Source organism: Plecotus auritus (assembly GCF_963455305.1).
Source record: "Plecotus auritus genome assembly, chromosome: 10".
NCBI lineage: Eukaryota > Metazoa > Chordata > Mammalia > Chiroptera > Vespertilionidae > Plecotus > Plecotus auritus.
In genome coordinates this window covers 34,607,704-34,626,837 of record NC_137785.1, presented here as the reverse complement: position 1 = coordinate 34,626,837, position 19,134 = coordinate 34,607,704, and the positions used below count along the sequence as shown (strand labels likewise).

General features: G+C 39.4%; 1 protein-coding gene across 5 annotated transcripts in view; it reads left to right on the top strand.

The window, feature by feature from the left end:
* The window catches only part of ZNF571 (zinc finger protein 571), a 119,149-nt gene extending 105,475 nt beyond the window's left edge, over window positions 1-13,674 (top strand). For 2 of the 5 annotated variants that reach the window (XM_080644810.1, XM_080644808.1), the window contains exon 3: window positions 9,983-13,668. In XM_080644810.1, coding sequence (XP_080500936.1) covers window positions 10,060-11,898 — 1,839 coding nt within the window. In that variant the 5' untranslated portion in view covers window positions 9,983-10,059 and the 3' untranslated portion in view covers window positions 11,899-13,668. Of the gene's footprint in view, window positions 1-8,916; window positions 8,963-9,982 lie in introns of all 5 variants that reach the window. The other 3 variants (XM_080644809.1, XM_080644811.1, XM_080644807.1) reach the window with 3 other exon arrangements.
* The last annotated feature ends 5,460 nt before the right edge of the window (window positions 13,675-19,134 follow it).

Sequence of the window (19,134 nt, the reverse complement as noted above, 5' to 3'; positions counted from 1 at the left end):
GGATGCCTTTTATTTTTTCTTCTTGTCTAATCACAATGGCTAATACTTCCCGTACTATGTTGAACAGGAGTGCTAAGAGTGGGCATCCCTGTCCTGTTCCTGTTCTTAGGGGAAATGGTTTTAATTTTTGCCCATTGAGTATGAAGTTGGCTGTGGGTTTGTCATATATGGCTGTTATTATGTTGAGGTATGATCCTTCTATTTCCACCTTGCTGAGAGTTTTTATCAAGAAAGAGTGTTGAATTTTGTCAAATGCTTTTCTGCATCAATTGATATGACTATGTGATTTTTATCTTTCATTTTGTTTATGTGATATATCACGTTTATTTATTTGCAGATATTGTACCATCCTTGCATTCCTGGGATAAATCCTACTTGGTCATGGTGCATGTTATTTCTGATGTAGGGCTGGATCCGATTTGCTATAATTTTGTTGAGCATTTTGGCATCTACATTCATGAGGGATATTGGCCTATATTTCTCTTTCATTGTGTTGTTTTTAACTGTTTTTGGAATTAGGGTGATGCTAGCTTCATAGAATGAGCTTGGACATGTTCCTTCCTCTTGAATTTTTTGGAATAGTCTGAAGAGGATAGGTTTTATTTCTTCCTTAATGTTTGGTAAAACTCTCCTGTGAAGCCATCTGACCCCGGGCTTTTTGTTTGCTGGAAGCTTTTTGACTACTGCTTCAATTTCTTTCATTGTTATTGGCCTATTAAGATGTTTAGATTCTTCCTGATTGAGTTTTGGAATGTTGTGGTTTTCTAGGAATATGTCCATTTCCTCCATGTTGTCCAGTTTTTTGGAATTGAGTTGTTCATAGTATTTTTTAACAATCCTTTGTATTTATGTGGCATCTGTTGTTATTTTTCCTTTCATTTCTGATTTTGTTTATTTGGGCCCTCTCTCTTTGCTTCTTGGTGAGCCTGGCTAGAGGTTATCAATCTTGTTTATCCTTTCAAATAACCAGCTCTTGGTTTTGTTTATCTTTTGTATTTTTTTTTGGTCTCTATGTCATTTATCTTCACTCTGATCATTATTATTTCATTCCTACTGATCACACTGGACTTTTCTTGTTGCTCTCTTTCTAACTTTGAGTTGTAGGGTTAGGTAATTTATTACCATTGTTTCTTGTGTTTTTTTTTTGCTGTAGGCTTGTAGAGCTATGAACTTCCCTCTCAAGACTGGTTTCACTGTGTCCCATAGATTTTGGATTGTTGTGTTTTCATTGTCATTTGTTGCCATGATGTTTTTTATTTCTTCTTTGACCTCTCTGGTAACCCAGTCATTATTTAATAGCATGCTATTCAGCCTACAGGTGTTTGATTTTTTTGGATTGTTTTTATTGTAGTTGATTTCCAGTGTTATGCCATTGTAATCTGAGAAGATACTTGATATGATTTCTATCTTCTTGAATTTGAAGAGACTTTGCCTGTGACCCAATATATGGTCTATCTATGAAAATGACCCATGTGTACTTGAGAAGAATGTATATTCTGTGGCTTTGGGGTGAAATGTTCTGAAGATGTCAATTAATTCCATCTAGTCTAGTGAGTCATTTAGGATGGATGTTTCTTTGCTAATTGTTTGTTTAGAGGATTTGTCCAATAGTGATAGTGGGGTATTAAAGACCCCTACTATGATTATATTGCTGTCATTCTCTGCCTTGATATCCTCCAGAAGTTTTTTTATGTATTTGGGTGCTCCGGTATTGGGTGCGTATGTGTTTACCAGAGTTATTTCTTCTTGTTGGATTGTTCCCTTTAGTATTATGAAGTGGCCTTCCTTATCTCTTTTTATGGCCTTTACTTTGAGATCTAATTTGTCAGATATAAGTATTGCTACCCTAGCTTTTTTTTTTCATTTCCATTCGCCTAAAAAACCTTTTTCCATCCCTTCACCATCAGTCTGTGTGTGTCTTTTTTTCTGAGATGGGTTTCCTGTAGACAGCAGATATATATATATATGGGTCATGTTTTCTTATCCACTCACTTACCCTATGTCTTTTGATTGGGGCATTTAATCCATTTACATTTAAAGTTATTATTGATAGGTACTTGTTTGTTGCCATTTTTATTCTTTACCCCTGTGTTCCTTCTTCCTTTCCTATTTCTTCTTTTTACAGCAGACTCTGTGGCATTTCTTGCATTGCTGGTTTGGTGTTAATAAACTCCCTTAGTCCTTTTTTGTCTCTGAAACTCCTGATTTCACCTTCGATTTTGATTGATTGCCTTGCTGGGTACAGTATCCTTGGATTCAGACCCTTCCTTTGCACGACTTTGTATATTTTATTCCTTTCCCTTCTGGCCTGATGTGTTTCTGTTGAGAAATCAGTCACTAGTCTGATGGGGGATCCTTTGTAGGTAACTTTCTCTCTCTCTCTGGCTGCTTTTAAGATTCTTACTTAGTCATTGGTGTTTGCCAACTCTATATAATAAAAGGTTAATATGCAAATTGACTGAACAGTGGAACAACTGTTTGTTATGACATGCACTGACCTTCAAGGGGCAGATGCTCAACACAGGAGTTGCCCCCTCATGGTCAGTGTGTGAAGCTGGGATCACAGCTGACAAGCACAGCTGTGGTGACGGGACCCTCTCCCACATCCACAGCAGCTCCTGAACTGCAAGAGGGCGCAGATCGGGCTGAGGGAACCACCCTCGACCCCACCCGAGTGCAAGAATTATGTTCACTGGGCCTCTAGTTTAATTATAATGTGCCTTGGAGTTGGTCTTTTGGGGTTCACTTTGGGACTTTGTGAGCTTCTTAGATTTGTTTGAGTTTCTTCTTCCCTATATCAGGGAAGTTTTCTGTCATTATTTCTTTAAACAGGTTTTGTATTCCTTGCTCAGTTTCGTCTCCGTCTGGCACCCCTATTATGCGGATGTTGTTTCATTTCGTGTTGTCCCAAAGGTCCCTTAGGTTCTCCTCCTGTTTTGTAATATTTTTTCTAGATGCTGCTCTGGTTGCATATGTTTTCCTACTTGGTCTTCTAGCTCACTGATGTGGTCCTCTGATTCTTCTAGTCTACTGTTGATGCTGTCTATTGAGTTCTTTATAGCTGCGATGTCATTTTTCATTTCTTCTTGGTTCTTCATTTCCTCTTGGTTCTTACACATATTGTTGAATTTGTCTTCCATTCTTTTCAGTGACCTTATGACCATTTCTCTGAATTTTTTCTCTGACATATAGCTTACCTCCATTTTATTTACTTCCTTTTCTGGGGATGCTTCCTTTTCTTTCATATGCGGGCTTTTTCTTTGTCTTCCCATGATCTCTTTTCTCTGGGTGTCTGGTTATGTAGTTCTCTCTCTCCTGTGTTGGTTTAAAGATACAAAATACAACACAACAAAGCACAATGCACAAGGCACTGAACACAAATGTATTCACGATACTGATAAGCTCAAATAAAGGTGACCACCAGAGAAAAGAGAATTAGGGAATAAGGAAGAAAGAAGAAGTAGGAGAAGAAAGGAGTGCAAAGATGAAATTGAGAAAAGGGAAAAAAAGTAAGAGAGAAAAGAAAGAGAATAAAAAAGAAGAGGGGGAAAAACTACTAATATGGGGAGAAAACTTCAATAGAAACATCCATTAATCCCAAAAAATGCAAGCAACAAATACCTTGAGATGAATACAAACTAAAACGATAACTAGTAGCAAGTGAGGAGAGAAGAAACAGAAGCAAAAAAAAGAAAGAGAAACAATCTCACAAACAAACAAGCAAAAAAACCAATCTAATCAACAATCAAAGTAACAAGAACAATAGGACGAGAGAAAGAAGGGCAAAACAAAATAAAACAAAGAACACAAATAAAAAAAACAACAAAAACAAAAAAGGGAAAAGAGAAAAAAATTGGATAGTGAAGAAAGAGAAGAGAGAAGTGCGTATGGAATTGAAGCAGGGGATAGGAAATCCTATATAATAAAAGAGTAATATGCAAATTAACCATCACGCCACTACACCCACAAGCCACACCCACAAGTCAATCAGGAGCGAATATGCAAATAAACCCAACCAAGATGGCTACGGCCACAGAGAGCAGGAGGGAGGCTTGGGTTTCCCTGGCAATGGAGGAAGCCAAGCTTTCCGCCTGCCCTTGCCGGCCTAGGCCTCCACTCAAGGCTACAAAGTTTCAGTGATAGAAGATACATAAACCCAAACAGAAATGGCGGCAGCCATGGAGCTGGAAAGAGCAGGAGGCTAGGGTTGCCTCCGGTGATGGAGGAAGCCAAGCTTTCCACACACCCTGGCCAGCCCAGGCCTCCACTTAAGGCTACAAAGTTTCAATTATAGAAGATACATAAATCCTAATAGAAATGGCTGCCGCCACAGAGGAAGAAGAAGGCTTGGCTCCGCTCCAGGCTACAAAGTTTCAATTGTAGAAGATAAATAAACCCCAGATACCAGGGCCTCCGCTTGGGTCGCTAGGGGGCGTGGCCAGCCTGCAAACCACCACAGGCCCCTCACCCAGGCCACCCCATGCCCCAAGGGAACCCCCACCCTGATCCGGGACACCCTTCAGGGCAAACCAGCTGGCCCCCACCCATGCACCAGGCCTCTATCCTATCTAATAAAAGAGTAATATGCAGATTGACCATCACTCCAACACACAAGATGGCTGCCCCCATGTGGTCAAAGATCCTGCCCCCATGTGGACACAAGATGGCCGCTACAAGATGGCCAGCAAGGGAGGGCAGTTGGGAGAGACCAGGTCTCCAAGGGAGGGCAGTTGTGGGCGATCAGGCCAGCAGGGGAGGGCAGTTGGGAGGGACCAGTCCTGCAAGGGAGGGCAGTTGGGGGTGATCAAGCCCACAGGGGAGGGCTGTTAGGGGTGACGAAGCCGGCAGAGGAGGGAAGTTGGGGGCGACCAGGCCTGCAGGGAAAGGCAATTGGGAGGGACCCAGGCCTGCAGGGGAGAGCAGTTAGGGGGACCAGGCCTTCAGGGGAGGGCAGTTAGGGGTGACCAGGCCTGCAGGGGAGGGCAGTTGGTGGTGGACCAGGCCTGCAGGGGAGACCAGGCCTGCAGGGGAGGGGAGTTAGGGGTGACCAGACCTGCAGGGGAGGCCAGTTAGGGGAAAACAGCCTGGCTGGGGAGCAGTTAGGCATCAATCATGCTGGCAGGGGAGTGGTTAGGGGGTGATCAGGCTGGCAGGCAGAAGCTGTTAGGGCAATCAGGAAGGCAGGCAGGCGAGTAGTTGGGAGCCAGAGTCCTGGATTGTGAGAGGGATGTCCGACTGCCCGTTTAGGCCCGATCCCACCCGACATCCCTTGAGGGGTCCTAGATTGGAGAGGGTGCAGGCTGGGCTGAGGGACACTCCCCTCCCCCATGCACGAATTTCATGCACCAGGCCTCTAGTTAGATATATAAGTAGGATGAATTTTTACAGGGGGTAAAAAGAAGGAATAGAGAAAATCTAAAGCAGGAATAGGGTAAGAGAAACAGGACATTAAAAGGGAAAAGTGAAGAAGAGAATGTTGGCATAAAGGTAAAGTTGATATAGAGTAAAATGATGCTAAAGAAAAAATGAAAATAGTATGTATAACACTAATCCCAAAATAAAATAAAATAAAGAGAAAATAAAATGTAACTTTAAATAAAGGTACAATACTAGTAGTTATAATACTGATTAAAAATAAAAATATAATAATTAAAATGGTAAAATCAAGTGAAAAAAAATTTAGTTTCTTAAGTAAAAGATAAAAAATAAAAATGTGCAGTGGTGAAGGTCATTCACTTCCTGTACTGTTCTGTTTGGCATGCCTTTTTCCTATCAGGTAGGACAGTATTGAAGTTCCCTGCATCCCACAGCTCCTCTGTCATAAACCACAATCTTGTTTTCAAGCAGGCAGTATTTCTTTGTTACTCAGCCTGCCTGTGGTTGTATTTACCCAAGAGGCATCTGTGATTCAACCCCTGGGTGGCAGTGTTTCTGTATTGACATCCAGGGCTATAAGTCCTCTCTACCCAGTATTTAGAATTTGTTTTCCCTGCTGCACTTAATACTGGTTGGGGGAATGGGACTGCCCCAGAGCTGGTTTTCTGATTGTTTCTCCCTGCTCTGATCCCCAGATTCCACCAAAACAACTTTCCCCTGCAGTCTCTTAGAGTGTCCCTAATTGGGTGATCCTATGTTCTGGGCTTAGTAATCAAAAGCAAGGATTTAAAGAGAAAAAAGAAAATGAAAAAAGAGCCAGAGTCAGTGCGCAACTTTTACCCTTGACGTTTCGTGCAAGTCTGTGCAGTCTTTTTTCCCCCTGCCTCTAAGCTGCTGGCACACTGTTAAACTTTTTCAGCTGCCCTTTTGCATCCAGTTCAGCTATGGGTTGCTTTTTAGAGTTCCCTTCTGTTAGCAGCCCTGCGGATCCCCTTCCACATTCGCAGATCACGCTAGCCCCAATGGCCGCGGATTTTTGGGGGGTGCAGACTTCCCCAGATCCTCTAGCTCCCATTTTTCATGTTTCACTATCCTGCCTGGATCATAGACCTCACCTTTTCCTAGGCGAAATCTGACCTTTCCGTGAGAAGGTGCAGAGCTTCTCAGAGTCCGTGTACTCGCGTTGCTTGGTGTCTGGTGTTCCTGGGTTCGCAGCTGTTCCCTGGGTGTTGTTGTTGTAGATTCCTGGGATTTTTACACTTTAGACTTCTGATAACAGCCACTCTCCCTTTCAAGATGGCACAGTCTCCACGTCAGAGCCGGTTGCTCCAGGAGGGATTTCAGCAGCAGTGGAGGCTGCCAGGTAGGGGTACCCTGTCTGGCAATCCCCAACAGTCCCTTGGTGTATAGCTATTCCTCCACTCACAAACACTCCCTGTGCAACCACACACTCTCCTTTCTTTCTCTCACTCACGCATCATCTTGCAGTCTGCCTTCCTGTCAGCAGCCATCTTCGATATCCCATAGCTGCATTCTTGAATTATCTATTATTAAATGACAGTCTTCCATGACTTAGAGTTTGATTTCTGAAGACTTTTCGGTTTTGGCTCCCATGTTACCTTTTGTTCAGGGTACTTAATAGATTGTTTCTCTGCCTGCACATTTGAGGTAGTGAACTCTTTTCTTGTATAGAAATTGTTTTACTCTGTACATTTCAGCAGGTTGATAGGTAGGGTACTTCTTTTGTTTTCTAGTAGATGGTGTTCTAGCATAGATTTTTGTTCTCTATCATCTACACTCTTTGTGCCTTTGGGATTACATTGGAGTGACAATCACTTTGGTTACAGAAAATGCTGAGCATCCACTAGGATGGTGGGTGTCCCCTCTTTGACAGGTTTGTCTCAATTACAGGGTATCACTGTGGTGGAGGAATGTGGGGGATGGTAAAGAAATGGTTTTGTGAGCTCACAGAACTTCCTCCTTTTTTATAATGGCCATTGTCCCTACTGTGTTTTTGGAGGTGTCTCGCTGTCTGTAGCGGTCTTTGCCAGGATTTTTTGGGCAAGGAATGTAAGTACCCAAATCAGGACTCTTTTTCTCTTCCAGCAATGGCTGTTGGCACCCCTTTATTGTTTGGGGTTTATCAGTTTTCTCTTTCGGGCTCTGCCATGATGGGTGGAGCAAGGGAGGCAAGTTGCTGATTTTGTGGCTCTGTTCCTCTACCAACAATAACTATTACCCTGTTGGCACCACTGTGCTGTTTAAACTTCTCAGCCACCTCTCCTGGCTTCTGTAGTAACGGGGGTGGGGGGGGGGGAGACAGGAGATGTCTTCTTTTTTTCCTGAGGGTGCTTTTGTCCCTCTGTGTTCCAGGCCATAGTGTGAGAGCCACAGCCTGACATCTCCACTGTACCACACTCACTGGAGCTGTGGTGGGTACCAAACTGCATCTGTGTACACTGTCCCTGTTCTTTTTCCCATTCCACCTCACCTACTCATTCCAATATACCCACCTTCAGAGGTACTGATTTGTGGATCTTTCAGGCTTGTTTCTTTGTTCAATAGGGGATCCTTTGTAAAATTATAGTTGTCTGACTTGTAAATTTAAGGGGAGTAACCAAGGAGTCTGCTCACTCAGCCATGATGCTGATATCACTCCTCTTTGCTACTCTTTACAACAAAACCTCTCAAACGCCTTTTCCATGTTCCCTATGTTTGATTTTTCAGTCAGAACTTGCTCCCATTAATTACTCCACAAAAACACTCTTGTGAAGATCACTAGTAACCTCCATATTGTTAAAGCCATTAAATTAGAGACCACCATGTACTTCCTCTCTCACTATTTGACACATTTGATCATTCCTCAAAACCAAAACACTTGTTTACTTGACTTCTGGGATTCCACCCTTTCCTGATTTTTCTCCTTTCTCATTGGCTGCTCCTTCTTTGTCTCATTTGCTGTTTTGTTTTTTTAACTACATGATCACTAAATGTTGAAATGCCTCAGGGTTTAATCCTCAAACTTCTCTTCCTTTCTTTTCTGTATTCAAAGCCTCAACCTCATTAAATCCCATAGTTTTAAATGTCATCTATTTGTTGCCCTTGCCAGTGTTGTTTAGTGGTTAGAATGTCAGCCCATGCATTAAAGGGTTGTGAGTTTGATTCCCAGTCAAGGGCATGTCCCTGGGTTGGGAGTTTGTTCCCCACCCCCAGTCAGGGCATATGCTGGAGGCAGTCAGTCAATGTATCTCTCTCATGTTAATGTTTCTGTCTCACTCTCTACCTTCCCTCTCCCTCCCTCCCTTTCACTCTTTCTGAAAAGCAATGGAAAAAATACCTTTAGGTTAGGATTAACAAGAATTTTTTTTTAAAAAAGGAAATGTCATTTATTTGCTGATACTCCCAAATTTACATTTCTAATCCAAATATTTTCTCAGAACATATACATATGCATATACTTGTTTATTCCACATCATTATGATATTAAATAGTTCAAAACCAAACTCTTGATACTCTCTCCCAAATCTGTTCCTGTTACAGTGAGAACTTCTTTGTAAATGGAACTTTCATTGCTCCAGATGCTCAGGTGAAATACTTATTTTCCTTGACTTCTCTTTGTCATATTACATGTTCAGTCCATCATAAAATCTTCATTATACCTTCAAAGTATATTCAGAATCCAATGATCCACACTTTTCTCCATAATCATCTTGTCTGAGCCATGTGGATTATTGCTATAGCTTCCTAACTTCCATCACCAAGCCTTTGTACTTTCTTATTATCTGTTATTTTTTTAGTTTGAAAAAAAACAAAACAGAATGATTCCTTTTTAAACAGATGTCAGAACTTGTCATGCTGCATCTTATAATCTTCCAGTGGCTCCTCATCTCATAGTAAAAGTCTAATTTCTTAAAATGCCAAGACTACGTAGTGATTTTTCTTGTGATTTTCTTTTGAGGCCAGAGTATTATTTTTTTCATTCATGTGAACTGCAGGCTTTGGCTGGTTCCAATATTGTGAATTTTTTTCTAATCTCTGACCTACTTTTGGTCCAAAGCCTTGTCTCTTGGATTTTTTTAAAAGATCATTTTAGATAGGCAGTTGAAGAGAGTAAATGTTCTGAGAGTAGCTATGATTTTTAAGGATGTTTAGCATTCTAGTTTCTGGTTCTTACTTAATCGTGGCCACTGTGGATCTTCTTTATTTTCCTCTAAGCTTGGCATATTTTAGAAGATTGTTTGTCATGTTTTATTCAACATTAATTGGTGTTCTTCAGGAAATCTGATGTACCATCTACATATAAAGTGTATCCACTGTCGCAGTCATAGTAAACAGCAGTGCCATTACACTCTCAAATTCTCTTATGCTTTCCCTTTGTTGTCAACCTCTCACCCCTCACCAGCCTATGGAAACTTGGCATATTTCCATCCCTAAAGTTTTATCTTTTCCAGGATGTCATGTAAATATAATTGAAATATGTAGCCTTGGGGTCTGGCTTTTTTCACTTAGTGATATACTGTATATTTTACTATGTAGTCTTTTTTACTATGGAAATTCTACTTCTTCTAAAATGACAACCAAAATTATTATTTTTTTAATCTTTCAGATTTGTCATCAAGATGTGCAAATAACTACTTAACTCCAAAAGAAGAAACTTATAAAACAGAATTATTTCAATGGGAAATGAATGACTGGCCTCAAAACTATGATCTTAAGAAGTCTATTTCTAGAGATTATTTGGAAGTCAGAGGCACATTGGAAAATCAGAGGGAATATTTCAGGCAAGGAAAGATTATATATGAAAAAATGTCTATTTTCAATCAGCATACTTACTTATCTCAATATCCCACATGTAATTCTGAGAAGCCCTATAAATGTAAGGAATGTGGGAAGGCCTTTAGACGAGCCTCACACCTAACTCAACATCAGAGTATTCATACTGGTGAAAAACCCTATGAATGTAAGCAATGTTTGAAGGCCTTTAGTCGTGATTCACAGCTCAGTATTCATCAGAGACTTCATACTGGTGAGAAACCGTATACATGCAAGGAATGTGGGAAGGCCTTTACTCAGAGCTCACAACTGATTTTACATTACAGAATTCATACTGGTGAAAAACCATATAAATGTGAACAATGTGGGAAAGCTTTTATTCGTAGTTCACAACTAACCCGACATCAAAAAGTCCATACTGGAGAAAAACCTTATGAATGTAAAGAATGTGGGAAGGCCTTTACTCAGAACTCACAACTTACACTGCACCAGAGACTTCATACTGGTGAGAAACTCTATGAATGTAAAGAATGTAGAAAGGTCTTTACTCAGCTCTCACAACTTATTCTACATAAGAGAATCCATTCTGGTGAAAAACCCTATGAATGTAAGGAATGTGGGAAAGCTTTTATTTGTGGCTCACAGCTTTCTCAACATCAGAAAATTCATAATGGGGAAAAGCCATATGGATGTAAAGAATGTGGGAAGGCCTTTATTCGTGGCTCATTACTTATGCAACATCAGAGGATTCATACTGGTGAAAAACCCTATAAATGTGAACAGTGTGGGAAGGCCTTTATCCGTGGTTCACAACTTACTCAACACCGGAGAATTCATACCAATGAGAAGCCCTATGAATGTAAGGAATGTGGAAAGACGTTTAATCATGGCTCACAACTTACTCAACATCAGAGGATTCATACTGGTGAGAAACCCTATCAATGTAATGAATGTGGAAAAGCCTTTAATAGAGGCTCACTACTTACTCGGCATCAGAGGATTCATACTGGTGAGAAACCCTATGAATGTAAAGAATGTGGAAAGACCTTTAGTCGTGGCTCAGAACTTACTCAACATGAGAGAATTCACACTGGTGAGAAACCCTATGAATGTAAGGAATGTGGGAAGTCTTTTATTCGTGGTTCACAGCTTACTCAACATCAGAGAATTCATACTGGTGAGAAACCTTATGAATGTAAAGAATGTAGAATGGCCTTTACTCAGAGTTCACATCTTTCTCAACATCAGAGACTTCATACTGGTGAGAAGCCTTATGTATGTAATGAGTGTGGAAAGGCCTTTGCTCGTGGCTTACTACTTATACAGCATCAGAGAATTCATACAGGTGAGAAACCTTATCAGTGTAAGGAATGTGGGAAGGCCTTTATTCGTGGTTCACAACTTACTCAACATCAGCGAATTCACACTGGAGAAAAACCCTATGAATGCAAGGAATGTGGGAAAGCCTTTAGTCATGGTTCTCAACTTACTCTACATCAAAGAATTCATACTGGTGAGAAGCCCTATGAATGCAAAGAATGTAGAAAAGCCTTTACTCAGAGCTCACACCTTTCTCGACATCAGAGAATTCATACTGGTGAGAAACCATATCAATGTAAGGAATGTGGGAAGGCCTTTACTCGTGGTTCACAACTAACTCAACATCAGAGAATTCATATCAATGAGAAATCTTTTAAATATAAGGAATGTGGAACAGACTTGACTCATAGCTCACAAGTTTATATATGAATTATTTGAATCTCTGTGATTAATAAAGAGAGACTTCTGTGGTCATTAATCCATTACAATCAAAGAATTCTTAAAATGTGAATATGGGAGTACACTTGCCTCATAAAACTGCATCAGTGAATTTATTTGGGGAAAGATAGTGATAATGTAATCCATGTAGAAAAATTTATTACCAGAAACTGATTAAAATTTAGTGAATTTTAATCAACAGTAATGTAGTAAATATTGGAAGGCCTTCAGCCATTACATGTCTTTTTAAACGTTATCTTGACCCTATCAGTTGCTTTCCTTTGTGACATTTGTTATGATAACCTTTACTTTAATCATTTGTAAGAAAACCTAATAATACCTTCCTTATCAAATTCTTGAAAGTATTATGTGAGTTGTTACATGTAAAGCTTTTAGAACAGTGCCTTGAACATAGCATAGCACAAATATTAGCTGTTATTATTTATAGTGTTAGATAATTTGCATGAGAGGAGGACACTTATGAGTATAATGAATATTGAGAAATATTCCATTTAACACTTAACCCCAATTATTTGAATGGGGAGCACTGTATGCTATAATAAATGTGAGCAAGCTTTTATTTAGATTTCATCCAATATGCTACACGAGGAAATTCATACTGTATAAAAAAAAAACACCACTGTGGGGTAAAGAGTGGATTGTTGACGAGGTTTTAAGTGAATTGTAACAAAGTCCAAAAACTCATATTTTCTACTATTTCTGACCACAATTCAAGAATATTATTTAGAAATGGGTAATCATAATAAATCTTTCTACTGGGAACTTTTTAAAAACTTGGGTTTACAGTTTTTAATTAACCTGAAAATAAAAACTGACATTATAGACTATTTTGCAATGAAAAAATGAGTCTGTCAGAGACTGCTGTTTTTTCTGCCCAATATCCATTTCCCTTTTTTAGTAACTGTATTCTTGATTGAAAACCTATGTAAGCTTCCCTTGCTGATCAAAGTGGAAAAGATATTTTGTATGATTAGGACATTTAACCTTTTTTTCCCCCCTCTATTTTTCCTCTGTCTATAATATGGACATTTAATCTTCAGTGCTGGCAGTTTTATGGGAACTTTGAGAATGGGTATTAAGGATGGTGGAGCAGGAAAAACAAAATATACACCTCTGCTGATCTTATACAACAGCCACAACAACTTTGGTCTTCCTGATTCCTGTATTTCTTTATATAGAAATGAAAATAAACTTATTTATTGATGCTATTGTTATTTTCTTGTTGATAAAATTATTAAGGATATAAAATTTTATATCTGGATGGGAGTCCCGTGGGTAAGGAAATCTCAAATGTGGCACTGCTTTAGGGCTGTGGAGAATGAGGATCTACCTATCTCAGACTAGAAAACTGAAGATTGTTTTTATACACAAGACATTTGGTCAGACTCCCACTTTATCTCACAAGGCATATCTTGTACCAACTAAGATTATGATGTTAGGGAAAATAATAGGAGTGATTCAGAATGTGGGTATTGGATGCTTCTTTCTGCATTTGGTAATGTCCTGTGAAAGAAATTTAGTGGAGAGTTAGATACAGAGGGTGCTTTCAGAGATTGAAAACGATATTGCTTTGTTGAGAGATGTAGGTGCTCAATCCAGATTGGTGGTAAATTTTAAAACTTTGATCCTTGTGGGATTCAAAATGCCAAACTCTTTAACTGAAGCCTCTTACAATGATTTAAAGTGGCAGCCTAAACAAGAAATGAGACCATTGCTAATCCTTGTAAACGCAGTGAATCTGTTAGCAAAAGAAAAAAATAATTTAAAATGCTTTCCCAATGTTCTTATTTATTAAGTACTTAATATTTCAGCTACTCTTTTAGGTATTTGGTATATATCAGTGAACAATTCTAGCAGGAGAATATAGAATAATACATTGTAGAGTATGTTAGAACATACATGTTATGGGGGGAAATTTTCAAAAGGACTGGAGGGGGATATAATTTAGGCTGCGATATGAAATAGAATGATAAGGGTAAACCATGGAGAAGGAAATATTTGAGTCACGATTTGAAGGGTGAAGGAGTAAATCATCTAAGGGAAGGTGCATTCTAGGCAGAGGAAAAAGAGCAAAGGCCCTTACATTGCTGGTGTGTTTGAGGAACACCAGTGGAGATATTGTAAAGGTTTGTGCTGATGGGTGATTGATAAAGGAGGTAAGAAAGATAATGACTATACCTTGTAAGTCATTTTGTATTTTGAGCAGAGGACATGATCTGACATATTGCTGTTGTGTTTAAAATTTTTAAAGTCTAAGTGGCTATGAGTAGAGGTTATGGCATTAATTCAGATAAATGATGATAGTGGCTCAGACCAGAGTGGCAACAATGGTGAGAAGTGGTTGTATTCTAGATATATGGTAAATATGATGGAGCAAGCAAAATTTGTTTAGGGGTCAGATGTCAGGTGTAAGAGAAAAAAGTCCAGGGTACTGACCCAAAAGTGTAGGGCTCAAGTAACTGGAAAGATGTTCTCATCAGCTGAGATGGGGAAAGGTACAGTTCCATCAGGTTTGTGGGGGGCGATTGGAAGTACAATTGTAGACATACTGATTTTGGCATGTCTTTTTGACACAAAATAACAATATTGAGTAAACACTTGGATGTTCTAACTTGTGCTATTCTAGAGATTATATTAATTTGCTAATTATTACCTATAGTTGTTTAAAATCATGAGGCAGGAGAAGATCATTAAGGACCTGAGTGTGAAGAGAAAAGAACATAGAGGACTGGTCCACCTTGAGAGTTCAAGGATAAAAGACCATCAAAGCAGGATCAGTGAGCCCTACCTGGTTTGGCTCAGTGGATAGAGCGTTGGCCTACGGACTGAAGGGTCCCAGGTTCGATTCTGGTCAAGAGCATGTACCTTGGTTGCAGACACATCCCTAGTAGGGAGTATGCAAGAGGCAGCTGATTGATGTTTCTCTCTCATCGATGTTTCTAACTCTCTATCCCTCCCCCTTCCTCTCTGTAAAAAATCAATAAAATTATTTAAAAAAAAAAAACAGGATCAGTGAGATGTAAGGACAACTAATAGTGTAGGGCCACAGAAGCCAAATGAAAGTGAATCAAAGGAAGGATGATCAATGCTATCAGATACTGTTTTCAGATTAATACTCACCTGAGGCTATTTTCCTATATAATAGGAAGCTTATGAACTGGCTGTTGGATTTAGCTATAGTGAAGCTTTTGTTGACCTTGAGAAGAACAAGGGTATTTTGTTTGTGCGTTTGTTTGCTTGCTTTGGAGTAGTAGAAGTAAAAGATAAAGACTGAAAACTGATGACCATGCATAGAGATAACTACTTAGAGGCATTTTGCTGCTAAAGGATGTAGAGAGATAGGTTTATAATTAGGAGCAATAGGAATAGGAGAATGTTTTAAGGATGGGAGATGTAAAAGCAATTCTGTACTCTGGTTGGCATAATCCACTAGAAAGGAAAAATGATCCCAGACAAAGAAGGAAGAGTCACTGGAGGAATGACCTCACACAGGTTACGATTTAGTGGATGAAGGATTAGCTTTAGATAATATGGAAAGTTTATTCCTGGCAATAAGATGGCAGAATATGGGGTGCAGGTGCTGGGAAATGAGTACATGAGGTGGAAGAAATCTTGCAAAATGTTTCTCTGATTCCTTAAGTGATATGAAGTGGTAAGCAAACATAGATGAAAGTTATGGGGGTTGAGAGATTTGGGGCTTCAAATAAAAGATATGAAATAGTTATTAGAGTGAGAGATATTTAATGGTCTAGGGATGTACAGTATGATTGCCTGGGAGCATTAAAGGGCTAGTAAAATGAAAGAGCAAAGGTGCTAGGTAAGCAAAAAGAATCATCAAGCTTAAAACTGTTTATACAAGATATTTGGCATTATAGTTAAACAGCAGCAAGTCATTTGAAAGCCTATTAAGTTTTTGAGGGAAATGTACTGCTAATGAAACCCTGCAACAGCCTATGACTCACGTCTACCAAACAGTTCTCAGGCTGTGGTACAAATCCATCAGGAAATGATCCATTTATGTAATTTTCCCAAGGATATATATGGAACAATATATGTTATGAAAGCATATCCATATCCATATCTAGAATGTAGTCTTTCCATTTGCTTTTTTAAAATACGTAAATGGTATATTCTGTTTTTAAAATATGCCTTGCTTTTTCACTTACATATTTTGGCAATCTTTCAAGTTTCTGTTGCTGCATAACAATAACCCAAACTTGATTTAAAATACAGTGATCACTTATTTAGCTCACACATCAACAAAAATTTAGACAGGGCTTGGCAGCAAAATCTCATTCCTGAGTCATACAGTATCAGATGGGGTGACTTGAAAGCTAGGAGTTAGTTGATAGCTAAAGACTGGGATAACCTAAAAACTCACTTCTCTGGTAATTGATTCTGGCTGTCAACTGAACCTCAAATAGGGTCATTATGCAAAATATCTACATGTGATATTTTCATGTGGCTCTAGTGTGTCCCAAAGAACAATGTGGAAATGCAGATTTATTGATTGATTCTTGACACTATTACAGATGTCCCCATTTTTTCCCCTTTGCCCACCTCTACACAGCCCCCAACCCCCTTTGGCCTTTACCACACTGTTGTCTGTGTCCATGGCCTATGTATATATATTCTTTGGCTAATCTCTTTGCTTTTTAAAATTAATACTCACCTGAGGCTATTTTCCCCTTTGCTTTTCAAATGGGAGGGTGAGGGAGGGGAGAGCGGGAGTGAGAGAAACATTGATGTGAGAGAGACACATTGGTTGCCTCCTTGCATGCACTCCATATATGTGTCCTTGGCCAGGAATCGAACTCGAGACCCTTCAGTGTGTGGGCAGTGCTCTAACCACTGAGTGACATTGGCCAGGGTTCTTCACTTTCATTCCCCCCATGCCCCTCTCCTCTGACATCTGTCAGTCTGTTCCATGTATCCATGCCTGTGATTTTATTTTGTTCTTCAATTTACTCATTAGATTATACATATAAGTGAGAGCATATGGTATGTCTTTCTCTGACTGGCTTATTTCACTTAGCATAATAATCTCTAGGTCCATGATGTCACAAAGGGTAAGAGTCATTTCTGTGTTTACAGCCTCATGGTATTCCACTGTGTGAAGGTATCATATAATTTTAACCCACCCATCTATTTATGGGTAAGTGGGTTGTTTCTAGATCTTGGCTCTTATAAAAAGTGCTACTATGAACATAGGGGTGCATATATTCTTTCTGATTGGTATTTTGGGATTCTTAGGATATATTCCCTGATCAGAGATCACTGGGTCAAAAGGCAGTTCCATTATTAGTTTTTTTTTGAGGAAACTCCTCACTTTTCCCATAGTGGCTCTGAACCAGTCTGCATTCTCACCAACAGTACACTAAGATTCCCTTTTCTCCACGTCCTCACCAGCACTTGTCTGTTGATTGATTTATTGATGATAGCCATTCTGGCAGGTGTAAGGTGATACCTCATTGAGGTTTTAAGTTGCATTTTTCTGATGATTAGTGAGGTTGAACATCTTTTCATATGTCTCTTGACCATCTGTATGTCCTCTTTGGAGGAGTGTCTATTCAGGTCCTTTGCCTATTTTTTAATTGAGTTGTTTATCTTCCTGGTGTTGAGTTGTATAAGTTCTTTATATATTTTGGAAATTAACCCCTTATCAAATGTATCATTAGCAAATATGTTCTCCCATTTAGTGGTTCCTTTTTTCATTTTGTGGATTTTTTTTTTTTTTTTTTTTTTTTACTGTGAAGAAGCTTTTTATTTTGAGGTAGTCCCATTTATTTATTTTTTTTCCCTTTGTTTCTCTTGCCCTAGAAGATACAGCAGCAAAAATATTGCTAAGTGAAGTATCTGAGATTTTACTGCCTATGTTTTGTTCTAGGATGTTTATGGTTTAATTAAATTTAAGTCTTTTATCCATTTCATGTTTATTTCTGTGTATGGCGTATTTTGGGGCTTTAGTATCATTTTTTTTTGCATATACCCATCCAATTTTCCCAACACCATTTATTGAAGAGACTGTTTTTTACTCCATTGTATCCTTTTGCCTCCTTTGTCAAATATTAATTGACCATATTGATGTGGGTTGATTTCTGGGGTCTCTGTTCTGTTCTATTGATCTATATGCCTGCAGGAACTTTTTATGATTTAGTCTCAGAAATTACATATCACTCATGCTCTACTCCTTTGATTGAGGCAGTCTCAGCTCAATGAAATGTCCACATTGTAAGAGGAGACTGTGGGGTGGGATATATTCTGGCCACTTTTGTAAACTACAGTGTGCCATAAAGATGTTTCCTTATCTAGCTTTAAAGTCATGTAATCTCATTCCTGTCTTTCCTTATTGGTTTAGGCCAGTGGTCACCAACTGGTAGTCTGTGGACCACTGGCGGACTGTGAGGTCAGAAAGGTTGGTGACCGCTGGTTTAAGAAAACCTTTGGAGCAGCGGTTGCCAACTGGTGTACTGTGAAGTCCGAAAGGTTGGCAACCACTGATTTAGGCAGTTATATCATAGTGGGAAAGTGTCATATTTGAAGTAGAGCATATGAGGTGGAATATATTTTGGAGGGCAATTTGGGAAAATATATTCTGTCACAGGGAACCTTTCATACATAAAGTGTCCTCAATTTTATGATGGTATATGTTTTAGTTATAGCTAGTATATGTATTATTTTTATTGATGTACTATAGTTTTGGCAGACTGCTGGAATTCCAATTTTTCTCTGGGCATGTATCTACCAAGCTGTGTACCTAATTTTTCATTCTCCCTTGTGGGTCTGTGACTCCTTGCAGGACATTTGGTCTTGTCCAAAACATCAGTGGCGGGACCATGGTGCAGGAGCAAAGAATTTTCAGTACACCAGAGGCTTGCCCTGATGACAGCGAACAGTGCCCTGCCTTGGTCTGGCGCCCCTGCTCACCTGCTCCACCATCCCACCACGACCGATGCCCGCCATGTTCTGTGCTCTGCTGCCTGCTGCCAATGCCTGCCTGCCATGTTCTGCATGCACCCCCTGGTGGTCAGCACATGTCATAGTGACTGATGGTTCGGTTGTTCCACTGTTCGGTCTATTTGCATATTAGGGTTTTATATATATATAGATGTAAATATTTAATTTGCTATTAAATAATATATTTTACTTCCAGTTTGGGACAAAGATGGAATATCCTATCTAATAAAGAGGGAATATGCTAATTGA